This window comes from Chiloscyllium punctatum, chromosome 24 (genome assembly GCF_047496795.1).
Source record: "Chiloscyllium punctatum isolate Juve2018m chromosome 24, sChiPun1.3, whole genome shotgun sequence".
Classification (NCBI taxonomy): domain Eukaryota; kingdom Metazoa; phylum Chordata; class Chondrichthyes; order Orectolobiformes; family Hemiscylliidae; genus Chiloscyllium; species Chiloscyllium punctatum.
The window spans coordinates 61,077,624-61,091,357 of record NC_092762.1 but is presented as its reverse complement, the minus strand read 5'-3'; the positions used below and the strand labels follow the sequence as shown (position 1 = coordinate 61,091,357).

Sequence of the window (13,734 nt, the reverse complement as noted above, 5' to 3'; positions counted from 1 at the left end):
GTGATCCTGAACCTGACTGTCAAATCTGGCTAGAGACCAGTAACTGTGATTTTTAAAGTAAGCAAAGAGTGAGAACTAGTGGACTTATGAAGTAAGGTCATAGACTTCCACCATTTTGAACAAATAATAAACTTTACTATACAATACTAGAACAGTAGGACAATCTGCAGTACACATACATTTTATTTCTAACTTCCAGAGTTTAACGAATGATAAATTTGGGTAATAAAGTAGGATTGAACACTCCACAACACACATCAAATTGCTAATGTTATCAGACGATTCCACAGATTTCTCATCAATTCTCCCAAGATATGAATGGCACGGTAGGTCTTCAATTCTCATTGAACTTCACAAGGGATCATATTTCTTCATTTTTGTCAATTAGTTCTTGAAACTTCCTCTCACAAGCCATTCCATTATTACATTAGGTGAGGTTAGAGTGACAGCCCTTGACTGCGTTTGACTGAGTGGAGTATCAAGGAGCTCCAGCAAAATGGAAATCAGTGGATATCAAGAGCCAAATGCTTCTTCACTGGTTGGTGTCATACCTGGCAAAGAGGAAGATGGTTATGGTTGTTGGAGATCAGTCATCTCAGCTCCAGGATATCTTAGCAAGAGTTCCTCAGGGTAGTATGCTAGGCCCAGCCATCTTCAGTTGATTCATCACAGACCTTCCCTCCATCATAAGGTCAAAAGTGGGGATGTTCACCAATGATTGCACAATGTTCAGCACTATTCACAACTCCTCACACACTCAAGCAGTCCATGTGCAAATGCAAGAAGATCTGGACAATATCCAGGCTGACAACTGGCAAGTAATATTCGTGTCACACAAATGCCAGGCTATGACCATCTCCAATAAGAGACAATCTGACCGCCACTCCTTGACATTCAATCATGTTACCATTACTGAATCCCCCACTATCAATATTCTGGAGGTTACCATTGACCAGAAACTCAACTGGATTCACCATATAAACTCAGTGCCGACAAGAACAGGTCAGAGGTTAGGAATACTGTGGTGAGTAACCCGCCTCCTGACTCCCCAAAGTTTGTCCATTATCTACAAGGCACAAATCAGAGTGGGATGGAATACTCCCCATTGCCTGGATGGGTGCAACTCCAATATCAGCTTGACACCATCCTGGACAAAGCAACCCATTTGACTGGATCCACATTCATTTGCATCTACTCTTTCCACTATCAACACTCAGTAGCAGTAGGATGTACTGGCTACAAGATGCACTGCAGAAAAAAATCCAAAGACAGCACCTTCCAAACCCTTGACCATTTCCATCTGGAAGGACAAGGGCAGCAGATACATAGGAATACCACCACCTGCAGGGTCTTCTCCAAGCCACTGTCATCCTGACTTGGAAATATATCGCCGTTCCTTCAGTGTCGCTAGGTTGATTTATACGTCAGTAGATTTTTACACAAGTCAGAACACAATGCAGGACAAGATAAAGGAGTCTGTTCATAAGCACAGGAAAGTACAGGAAACCCGTTCATATGTTGACTCTTTAAAATTACACCATTGTGTGTGATTGTGTTTGTAAGTATAAGTGTTAAGGCCAACGTTTGCAAATTGGAGACCCCCTGTACCATGAAGGGCGCATTCTCACAGAATGTTGGGAACAGATTTCATCACTAGATGAAATTAGAATAAATTGGACTGTGGCCCAATATGTATACCATTATAAACTGCAGAATTTCAGACAGGTAGACTTCTTCTGTCCGAGCTCAGTCTATCAGCTCCCACCTACCTGATTTTTCACATACTCTGTACCAATGTTGACCATTGTGTTGACAATGCCTTGGAAATTCTCTGAGAACCGTATTTTCACAGGATAGTTCCAGCGGTCCATATCAGAGAGGTACTGGCTCATACTTTTAATCTGAAAGACAAGAGACAGGGAAGGAGACTAATTTCCCATTGGCAGTGCAGTTAATCTGAAATAAAATGTTCAAAATACACAGCAGCACCTTTACACTAGAAGAAAACAGACACTTTAATCATTTGGGTGCTCACGATCTGGTTAAAGAATTTCACTGAAACATGAAACTGTAAGAACTGAGAGCAGGAATAGGCCATTCAGCCCATCGCACCTACTCTGCCATTTTCCCCAGTCATACAGATGTTCTAAGCGTGAGTTTAATTGCAAGGTTTGTAGCTCACGTTGAGGTTTAGGGTGTAGGTTTGCTCGCTGAGCTGTAGGTTTGATATCCAGACATTTCATTACCTGGCTAGGTAACATCATCAGTGGCGACCTCCAAGTGAAGTGAAGCTGGGGTGCTTTGTCCAGGATGGTGTCAAGCTGATATTGGAGTTGCACCCATCCAGGCAAGTGGGGAGTATTCCATCCCACTCTGATTTGTGCCTTGTAGATAATGGACAAACTTTGGGGAGTCAGGAGGCAGGTTACTCACCACAGTATTCCTAACCTCTGACCTGTTCTTGTCGGCACTGAGTTTATATGGTGAATCCAGCTCCTGCTTTCTATTTATATGTTTGTCCTGGATGGGGTTCCTGGGGTTTGTGGTGACATCATTTCCTGTTTGTTTTCTGAGGGGTTGATAGATGGTATCTAGATCTATGTGTTTGTTTATGGCGTTGTGGTTGGAGTGCCAGGCCTCTAGGAATTCTCTGGCATGTTTTGCTTAGCCTGTCCCAGGATAGATGTGTTGTCCCAGTCGAATTGGTGGTTTCTTTCATCTGTGTGTAGGGCTACGAGGGAAGGAGGGTCGTGTCTTTTTGTGGCTAGCTGGTGTTCGTGTATCCTGGTGGCTAACTTTCTTCCTGTTTGTCCTACGTAGTTTTTGTGGCAGTCCTTGCATGGAATTTTGCAGATGACGTTGGTTTTGTCCATGGGTTGTACTGGGTCTTTTAAGTTTGTTAGTTTTTGTTTGAGACTGTTGGTGGGTTTGTGTGCTACTAGGATTCCAAGGGGTCTTAGTAGTCTGGCTGTCATTTCTGAAAATTCTTTGATGTATGGTAAGGTGGTTAGGGTTTCTGGCTGTGTTTGGTCTGCTTGCTGTGGTTTGTTCTTGAGGAATCTGTGGACTGTATTTTTTTTAACAGGAAGAAAGTTAGCCACCAGGATACATGAACACCAGCTAACCACAAAAAGATATGACCCTCCTTCCCTCGTAGCCCTACACACAGATGAAAAAACCCACCATTTCGACGGGGACAACACATCTATCCTGGGACAGGCTAAGCAAAGACATGCCAGAGAATTCCTAGAGGCCTGGCACTCCAACCACAACGCCATAAACAAACACATAGATCTAGATACCATCTATCAACCCCTCAGAAAACAAACAGGAAATGATGTCACCACAAACCCCAGGAACCCCATCCAGGACAACCATATAAATAAAAAGAGGGAGACAACAGCTTTGCTTCACTTGGAGGCCGCCACTGATGATGTTACCTAGCCAGGTAATGAAACATCTGGATATCAAACCTACAGCTCAGTGAGTTTAATTCTACCACCTGCTTCTGTTCATTCCAGGCATCAGCCTAGCGAACCTTCTCTGAATGTTATCCACTGCAAGTATGTCCATTCTCAAGCAAGGAGATCAAAACTGTACGCAATACATTTTTGCTGCCTGACTAAAACCCTGTATTGTTGGAGCAAGACTTTGCCAGTTTAATCCTCCTATTTCCCTTGCACCTTATCTCAGTCTCAACCCTTGGCCTCAGCACCGCCTTCTTGACCTGCAATCTTCTTCCCGACCTCTCTGTCCCCACCCCCTCTCCGACCTATCACCTCACCTCAATCTCCTTCCACCTATCGCATTCCCAACGCCCCTCCCCCAAGTCCCTCTTCCCTTCCTTTTATCTTAGCCTGCTTGGCACACCCTCCTCATTCCTGAAGAAGGGCTTATGCCCGAAACGTCGATTGTCCTGCTCCTGGAAAGCTGCCTGACCTGCTGCGCTTTTCCAGCAACACATTTTTCAACCCTTGCAATAAATACCAACATACCTTTGCCTTCCTAATCACTTGCTGTACCTGCATTCTGAAATCTTGCGATTCTTAACTAAAAAATATTATTTATCTGAAGATGGTGATGGAGATGGTCTACTATTTCTCAGAAGTAAACATCTGTCATACATCTGTATGACTGGGGAAAAAGCAACTATTTCTCACTGCAGATGTCATGTCTCACTGCAGATGTTAGTACACTGCAGCTTACAAACAGTAATGAGAGAGTGTCTGATGCCCATGAACAATACCATGTTTATTTAAGAATTCAATTCCAGAATTTGGCAAATGCTATTTGAATTTATGGCACCAACCTTTGCACAGAGCATCTTGACCTCTTCAAGGTTACAAAATCACAAAAAGGGAGGGACAGTGATCTGTATGTGTTATTTGCACAGGTAAGTCCAATATTCCTGTCAGAACACAGTAACATTCCATCACTTTCAATTAACTTAGGCCCTCCAGTGGTTTGGGAGAAATATTCCACTTTTCACCACGTACTTTTAGTCCAGCATCAACCAGCCATGAATGCTCATGTTTCTGTCTTAACACTGGCAGATCTCAGAGGGACTCATAATGTACTGGCAGCTCCATATCTATGATATTTAAATGACGCCCTGTTCCTCAGATTTTGAGAGTCATTTAAATCCAATGACTGTGAGCTGGCTTTCCCAGGGATTGGAAAGTCCGGCAACTACAGGAACCCTCCTTCAACATGATTCCTCCCTCCCTACGATCATTTCCTCCTTCCTCACTGCCGCTCCCCCAATCCCTATGTCATTCCTTGATTTCTTTGGATCAATAGAGTCTCTGCCTAGCAATCTCTGGTTGTGTTTTACTACAGCTGTCTTTTCCAAGTAACTGGTCAGCTTGTAGATTTTTAAAATCCTAATGAAGTCATACATTCAGTGGGAGTTCTGGTTTCTAAATGTAGATGTGGCCTGATCAAAGTTCAATTCAATTCAAGTATCACAGTCTTAATTTTATGTTCTAAATTCCTACAATTTAAAGCTAAAACATCTTAGCTTTTGATTTTTTTTGAATATATCTGTGCCCCAATTCTTAGTGACATAGATATCCAAATAACTTTGTACTTCCACAGTTCCTAACCTCTCCCCCCTGCAGAAAATATTCCTGTTTGTGATACACTTCTCTACAGCCTTCAGGTCTCACATCTAAGTTTCAGGCCTTTTGAGCTTTAAATTGCCCATAGGAGCAAGAATTTCTTTCCTCAGATGTAAATGTTCGTGCCAGGGGAAAATAAATCACTTGGAGCATGCTATGGATACCAAGAAAAATCAGACCAACAAAACATCATCAGGGATATCTTCCCTTGATATCCACATCCATGGAAATAAAACCATCAAACCTAAATTACTGCTGATAGCTGGCTTGACCCATGTGAGGAACCCAAGGTACCTATGAAACAGCATCACTCTTGAGCATTAAATGTCACTGATACCCAAAAACATTTCCAGTGCCACGTGTAAAATGTGTCTTTGAATACCATGGAACATTCCTAAGAACATCAAGTTAAAGGAATAAAGGATTTCAAAACTCTGAAGGGTTAGAAGAAACTTACATACTAACAGATGATAAGAACATAAAGCTGAGTCAGGGAAAGACGGAGAATTTTTCTCTAACTCAGTGAGACGTACTGATCCAGGCTCCACCTGCACGAGTGACTCCATAGTGATTTTCAAAATGGAATATATTTAAAAAGGCAAAAACAAAATGCTGGAAGAAAGTCATTGAGAGAGGGTGTGGGGCTTATTGAGTAGTTTAAAGAACTCACATAAGCATGATGGAGTGAACAGGCACCTTTTACAGTATATGGCTGTGTGATTTTATAATTCCATGCTTTGAAAAAAATGACTGCTCACACCCAAGTGTACATGGACAGAAACAGTTTCAAATCAATCTTCTGAAGTAAAGCATGTTAGATGGGCATCACACAGAAGTGATAAAGCGTGCTGCAAGTCAGGCAGCATCCAAGGAATAAGACAGTCGACTTTTCAGGCATAACCCTTCTTCAGGACTGGGGAGGGGAAGAGGGCTGAGAGATAAATTGGGGGTGGGTGGGGGGGGGGGGTCCATTATAGAGGGAGGAGGAAAACGTCTTCAAGGTGGGCATCCTTGGAAGAGGCTTCGCAGTATGGTTTGCAGCTTACCATACAGAAGTGAAATACTCTTCTTGGTCTGACAGACTCTTATCAAGGAGGTATCAATTGTACCAACTCACCAACAGTTCAAAGAAGAACCACAGATGCCTATAAACTTGATCTCTCACTTGTCCATTGGTTAACACAATGCAGTAGGCCAACTCTTCATGGAATAACTGCAGAAAAATCAAATGTTGGAAACAATTAGACAATAAAATAGTTAATTTTTTGGAAAGCAAGAAGCAGAGAGAGTGCATGCATGTGTGTGGGAGAGCTTGAGAAACACAGTGTTGAAAATGAAAGAGAGTCTCAGACAAAGAATATTAGGAGACACAGATTTCTCCAAGTGTTCCAGCTAGAGCTGGAAGTAGCTGCCACTGCCCTATATCATTAATACCTTTAGTCAACAAAGATCTATCAGCTGCAGGTTTAAATTTAATACACAGCACAATATTTTCTGTAGTTGGCATAAGAAAACTCCGATCACCGGTTAAGAGTGGCATTGACAAACTTGGAACTGGGGCTTTTCAAGCAGTCTTCTAAGTTATTAATAAACCGTGAAGAATTAAGGCCACAACACAGAGGCATGAGTTACATCCTCAGGCTAGAGACATTGCCAAGCATCTGTGCTCCTGTCTCCTCAACTGTCTGTTAAACTAAGCTCCCACGTGCTAAATAAATGATATGCCATAGAAGTGTGACGATATTAGAAACCATCTGACTATCACTCTCACTGGTTCGAGATCCTTCACAGTTCTTTCATTCTCATTGATTGGGTCAACACAACATTTTGTAACTTTAACGATGCAGCTTCATGTGAGATCAGTGACTTCCTTTCTGCTAAAGCCCAGATGTTTTGTCAAAATGTTACCAACTAAACCCTGGCAAAGAAAGCTCCCACATTTTGGCTGCAATTTTAAAAAAGCTATGGAAGTTGGGGCACTGAGAATCAAATGCCATGGAAACCCATGCACCGTTGGCCTGCACTGGTAGATGTTTACCATCAGACTATAAGACATAGGAACTGACGTAGGCCAAATCAACCCATCAAGTCTGCTGTACCATTCAATACAATCATGGCTGATCTAATTTTCTCCATTAGCCCTGAAATTCTGACAGATCAAAACATCTGTCTATTTCAACCATGAATACATTTAATGACCAAATGTCAAAACCCTGTGTGGTAAACAAATTCCACAGATTCACCACTCTCTGAGAGAATGAATTCCTCCAAATTCCTCTGCCTCTTAAATGTTAAATTATTCTGAGAATAAAGCCTCTGGTCCTACAGTCCCCTACAACCTTTTCACACCTACTCTGTCAAGTCCACTACAAAGTATGTTGTAGGTTTCAATAAGATCACCTCTCATTCTTCTAAGTCCAAATGTTTAGGCCAAACTATTCAACCACTTCTCGTAAGATAGTTCCTCCATACCTGGGATCAGCCCAGTGAATCTTTCTGGACTGCTTCCAATACCAATATATCTTTCCTTAACTAAGAGGCGTGAAACTGTTCATAGCATTCCAGCGGTGGAATGCTACCACTTTTATACTCTATGCTCTTTGAAATAAAGGGCAACAATTCCATTTGCCTTCCCTAATACCCACAGAACTTGGATGCTAGCTTTCCGTGATTCATGGATGAGGATTCCCAAATCCCTCTATTCCATGGCTTTCTGCAGTCTCACTTCATTTAAATAATATCCAACTCCTCAATTTCCCTGCCAAAGTGGATAACATTTCCCCATATTATGTTACATCTGCAAATTGTTGTCCATTTGATAAACCTGTCTATATTCATTTGAAGACTTTGTGTCATTGTCACCACTTGTTTTCCTACCTATTTTTGTGTCATCCACAAATGTAGTGTTAGTACATTCACTTTCCTCACCCAAGTCATTAATTGTGGCTCCAGTATTGATCCCTGAGGCACTCCATTAGTTACTGATTGCCATCCTGAAAATTTCATCATTATCTCAACTCTCTGTTGAGCTGCAAGCTTGTGATGCACAGATGAGGACTTCCAAACCCCTCTGTTCCATAGCTTTCTCCTTTTAAATAATATTATGCTCCTCTATACTTCCTGCCAAAATGGCTAACCTCACATTTTCCACATCTCTGGCCATCTAGGGCAACTAAGGAAATTCAGGGATTACAACATCATCCTGTAACTATGCTTTGTTGCGTACAGTATTGTGTTGTGTCTCCAAAATGATCTCAGTGTCTGAGCTACTTTAGGACTTAATCCATCTAAATGTCAACGAGGAATAAATGCATATTTCAAGATAAAAGCTGCATTCACACCCTACTTGATGCATTTAGAATCCATCTGCTAAATGTAGGAGTATTGGCCTGACCTGTGCGTGTTTCTGACTGCCTCCTCTGTCTTTTGGCAGCATGAGTGAGGATGGTTGGATCGCAGGGTCACTGGTGCTGCGCAGTCGTATCCTACGTAATGCAGTAGCAGCCTCTGGCTTGAGTGTGGCATATTTCTCAGATTCTGAGGATCTGATCTCATGGAGAACTAAAAATAAATGATAGAAAAGACAGAGTGGATTGAAGTGGTGGCCATTTCAACAAAAGGAAATAACTAGCATCAGTTTCAAAGTGGTCACTTGTCACTTCTCCAATAACTGACCTTCACATCTGATTCCTTGAATACTTAAGTAACTAAAAGTAAGCCATCATTTCTATTCCATTTCTGAGCAGCACCTTGTGTCAGCCTGGGATCATTTAAAGGGATCACCACGTTATCAAGTCAAGAAAAACTTCCTTACCAAGAAGAGAGAAATTCTAGCATTGCCACCTTGTCTCCACCACCATTCCAGCTCCTGCCTTCCCCCCACCCCCCACCCCCCCTCAACTCCTCCAGAACATCACAGAGGTTAGGCCAGTTAAAACATGACAAAGCTGAGGTGACAGATTTTTGTTAGCGAAGATATTATTGTTGCAGAACCAAGGCAGTTTAAATGGAGCTAATATCAGCCAGATTCTGATTGAATAGCAAAAGGGCCTGTGAATGGCCTAGGTGATAAATTGCCACATAAAAAGTTATTGCCAAGACAGGAACTCACTGTATTAAGGATAACGTATTGACGTGGATTGAGCCTTAGTTAATGCTTGTCCATCAGAGAGTCAGGATTACTGGGTCATTTTCAGCTTGGAAAGACAGTGAATTGTCACAAAGATCAGTCCTTGGGCCGCAATTATTTACGATCCACATTAATGATTTGGAGGTGGGAGCAGAGTGTAAAGTATCCAAAATTATTGACAATATAAAAATAGGTGAGAGAACATGTTATGATGAGGACATAAGGAATCTGCAGGGGATAGATAACCTGAATGAGGAGGCAAAATCTTAATGTGGGGCAAGTCGGGTCATGCACTTTCATAGGAAGATTCAAAAGGTGAGCAATTATTTAAATGTGGAAGAGATTTTTTAAAAAGTGAAATAGAGATGAATTTAGGTGTTCTTGTGCATGAAATGTAAAACATTAGCAAGCAGGTGCAGCTAGTAATTAAAGCAGCAAAAGGAATTTTGGTCTTTATTGTTAACAGGTTGGAGTTTAAAAATAGGGAAGTCATGTTGCAAATATACAGAGTGTTGGAGAGGCTGCACCTGGAGTACCATGTACAGTTTTGGTCCCCATATTTTAAAAATGATGTATTGGCCATGGAGGCAGTTCGAAAGAGATTCATGAGATTGTTCTGCGGGATGGACCTGTTGATCTCTCAAAAATGGCTGAACAGATTAGGCCCTTATTTATCAGAGTTTAGAATAATGATGGGTGATCTTATTAAGACATACATGATTCTGAGCAGGATTAACAGGGAAGATGTTGACAGGAAGTTTCCTCTAGTTGGAGGATCTTAAAGTAAGGGACATAATTACAGAATAAGAGGACTCTCTTTTAAAACTGAGATGTGAAGGAACATGTGTCAGCATGGATTTTCTCCAGTTGTTCTGGCTTCTTTCCACAGTCCAAATATGTGTAGGTTAGGTGGATTGGCTATGGGAAATGCAGGGTTACAGGGGCTATGGGAAATGCAGGGTTACAGGGACAGGGTAGTGGGAGTGATTCTGGGGGAGATGCTATGTGGAGGGGCAGTGCAGACTCAATGGGCCAAATGGCTTGCTTCCACATTGAACAGATTCAATAATTCTTCTCCCAGAGGGTAGTGAATGTCTGGAATTCTCTACCTAGAGAGTTTTAGATTAGGTTACTTATATTGTGGAAACAGGCCCTTCGGCCCAACAAGTTGACACCGACCCTCCGAACAGCAACCCACCCAGACCCATTCTCCTACATTTACCCCTTCACCTAACACTACGGGCAATTTAGCATGGCCAATTCACCTAACGTGCACATCTTTAACTGTAGGAGAAAACCGGAGCACCCGAAGAAAACTCACATAGACAGTTGCCCGAGGCAGGACTTGAACCCAGGTCTCTGGCACTGTGAGGCAGCAGTGCTAACCACTGTGCCACCGTGCCGCCCGGGTATCTGATATGCTGTATATAAACCCTAAACCCCTCGATTAGATTCCAGTCTGTCCCTCACTCCTAGGGATCTGTTATTCTGTATATAAACCATAAACCCCTCGATTAGATTCCAGTCTGTAACTCACTCCTGGGGATCTGTTATTGGATCTGTGAAGTGATCCTTGTTGGATGTTAGACTGAAGACAAGATAAACTAAATGGTCAAATGTTACACTGGGAGCAGGAACATAGAAAGCTGCTGGTTCATTTCTGTTCTGTTACATATCTCCAAGTTTCAGATTGGGGCTGAATTTCTGTCACAATGGGGAAAGTCTCAAAAGCTGTTTACTGTCCTGCATGAATGCATCATCAAAACATGAATTCCCTTGCAAGATAGGAAATGGAGACAGCTCTTTGAAGGTGTTTGTATCTCTGTGTGTGTGACTCTGTGTGTTTGTGTATGTCTGTTCATGTGTGATCCTGTGTGCGTGTTCAATATCAAATATTTTCAAACTGTATTGACGTTGCCAGTCTCTCTTGCTTTTCCTTATTTATAAACGCAATGTCATTGCTGTGCTGATATAAAATGGTGGCTGTGGACAAATCTAAGATGTCTGCCTGACTGATTTGTGTCAGGAATACCTTCAGCAAGGGAGAGGGGGCAATGTGTCAAAAGCCATTTTCATTCATTGATGCTAGCAGAGATAGGAAATGGAGACAGCTCTTTGAAGATGATTAAAATGCAAATCCCAAAACCTTGTTTACAGTGAGTGCAGAGAGACAATGTGACATTCCAGTAAGGTCTACCTTACTTTCCAAGCTCCTAAAGTCCTATTGTGCAGATCACTGAAAGTATTTAAAGAGGAGGTAGACAGATTTTTGACATTTGTGAGTTAAGTATTATGATGCGCTGACAAGAGAGAGAGGTTGAGCCGGGGGCAGAGCAGTCATGATCTTGTTGAATAGTGTGGCAGTCTTGAGGATTCGATGGCCTACTCCTCCTCTTATTTCTTATGTTCTCCTGTTCCAGTTTTCCTTGTGACAAATCCAGGTCATGGATCAAAAGGACCACCTAAAGGACAGCACATTGATGAAAAGTGGGGGAAAGGACACAAGAGTAGGACACAAGTCTTACAGATGTACATGCAAATTAGGAGCAGGAGGAGGTCATTTGGTCCCTTGAGCTTGCTTAACCATTCAAAATGATGATGATGGCCTCAACTCCACTCTACTGCTACCAACAACCTGTGACTTCCTTGTTAGTCAGGAATCTTTCCCTCAAATATTCAATGATCTAGTCTCCAATGCTCTCTAGAGAAGAGTTCCACAGACTGTGACCCTTCGAGAAGAAGGGTCTTCAACCTTAAATAAGTGACCTCTTACTTTAAAGCTGTGTTCCTTAGTCTAGTCTCTTCCATGAAGGGAAACACGTTTTCAGCAAACATTTCCTTCAAAAAAACACATGAGAATTGTGGATAGCTCAATCAGTACCTGGCACATTGAACATGTAGTGAACATAGGAAGCTAGATAATGGCTTCGGCCCAACGAGTCTTTCTTCACCTCTTCACTATTTTGCAGACGATCCACAATTGCAACCAGCACATCAAAAATTTCCTTGCTGACAAGAGCTGTGAGTAACAGAATCAAAACAAAAACAACAGAATGTGGACAGTTAGTGATGGTTAGATTATTTCTGCAATATTGAATCATCAAGTATATCAAACACCTAACTCATCGAGCACAACACTTATCTCACTGAACCTCAACACACAACTTCACTAACCCCTTTACCCAACCTGGGCACCTACAATACTGAGGAAAGTATTGGGAACATGGACTTCAGTTATGAGGTGAAACTAGAAAAATATGGATTGGTCTCCTTGGAAGCAAGAAGGCTAAGATCGGACCTACTAGAGGTTTTGATGGAGTAAAGAGAGGAAAGATTCCCTCTGGCGAATGACTGGCTAAGGATCCAGAAGAGAGACAAGCACAAATATTTATAGGTACAAACCTATCAGGAGTTGGAACATGCTGCTGAATGTGTAGTGAAACTGACTCCAACATCATGTTTATGTTGACTGTACTTGAGGATGTGAAATTTATAGATTTACAGGCAAAATATAGAAGTGGAGGACTGAATACAACTGCTCTTTGAAAGCAAACACAGACACAACAGACTCCTTCATTCTTATCCTTAACTGCTATCTCAATGCTATCATACTCTCTTTCTCTCTCGGGTTTATTGTCCTATTATTCTCATGTTTTATATAAACTTCTCTCTACATATTTACAGTCATATCCTCAACCACGGCCTACTCTCATTGTGTCAATTGCAGATAACCTTATCTCTGATCACTTCCTTCACTTTCCATTCCACATCTCTTCCCAGTCCAACTTCTGTGTCTGCGCACAGATGAAAAAAATACTCCCCCACAAGTCACATACAAATGTGCTTTCAAGTTCCCTCTGATAGTCCTCACTCCAGTTCCCTCAAGCTCTGACTGATCTTTTAGGCAAGGATACTGAGTATTCACCTCACCAGCGTCAAAACACCCTGGTCCTAAACTCTGGCTCCAATTTAACACCAGACCCAGTAAGCAACCTAGGTCACAGCTTTCAGACTCTTCATTGAAGGAACATATTAAAATCACTAACGCCACCCAGCATTGTAACACTTTTATTCAATCGTTCACCTCCTTTTCCCTTCAATAATACAGATTGCTGTTTGTGTTGTGGACAGCCCTTTCCCTTGTAAAACATGGACTGCTGCAGAGGATTGTTATCCGGACCATTGGTTAGTTTAGTGGGCAAATTGAATAAACAATGAGATAACCAACTTGTTACCCACCTCCCAAGGGTTGCTCCTTGCTCTTCGCTAGATCTGTGTATGTATTAATAGGGAACAGCTGCTCAAACAAGAGTCACAGCCTGGCTACTCCAGGCCCATCCCCATTTACACCGATCTCTCCCAACACTCACTCCAGTCAACATTCCCCAGAGAGGGAAAGTGAACAAAGAGATGAACGAAAAGAAGCAGGAGGGAGGGAGAGAGGAAAAGTGATGGAGTAAAATTGAAGAGAGTGGGAAGGATGGG

At 42.0% G+C, this 13,734-nt stretch overlaps 1 protein-coding gene across 6 annotated transcripts in view; it reads right to left on the bottom strand.

Annotated features, from left to right (window-relative positions):
* The window catches only part of LOC140494608 (dedicator of cytokinesis protein 7-like), a 199,676-nt gene that overhangs the window by 68,596 nt on the left and 117,346 nt on the right, over positions 1 to 13,734 (bottom strand). For all 6 annotated transcript variants that reach the window (XM_072593970.1, XM_072593972.1, XM_072593971.1 and 3 more), the window contains exons 21-24: positions 12,131 to 12,268; positions 8,515 to 8,681; positions 6,238 to 6,333; positions 1,770 to 1,901 (exon numbers count right to left, since the gene is read on the bottom strand). In XM_072593970.1, coding sequence (XP_072450071.1) covers positions 1,770 to 1,901; positions 6,238 to 6,333; positions 8,515 to 8,681; positions 12,131 to 12,268 — 533 coding nt within the window. The remainder of the gene's footprint in view (positions 1 to 1,769; positions 1,902 to 6,237; positions 6,334 to 8,514; positions 8,682 to 12,130; positions 12,269 to 13,734) is intronic.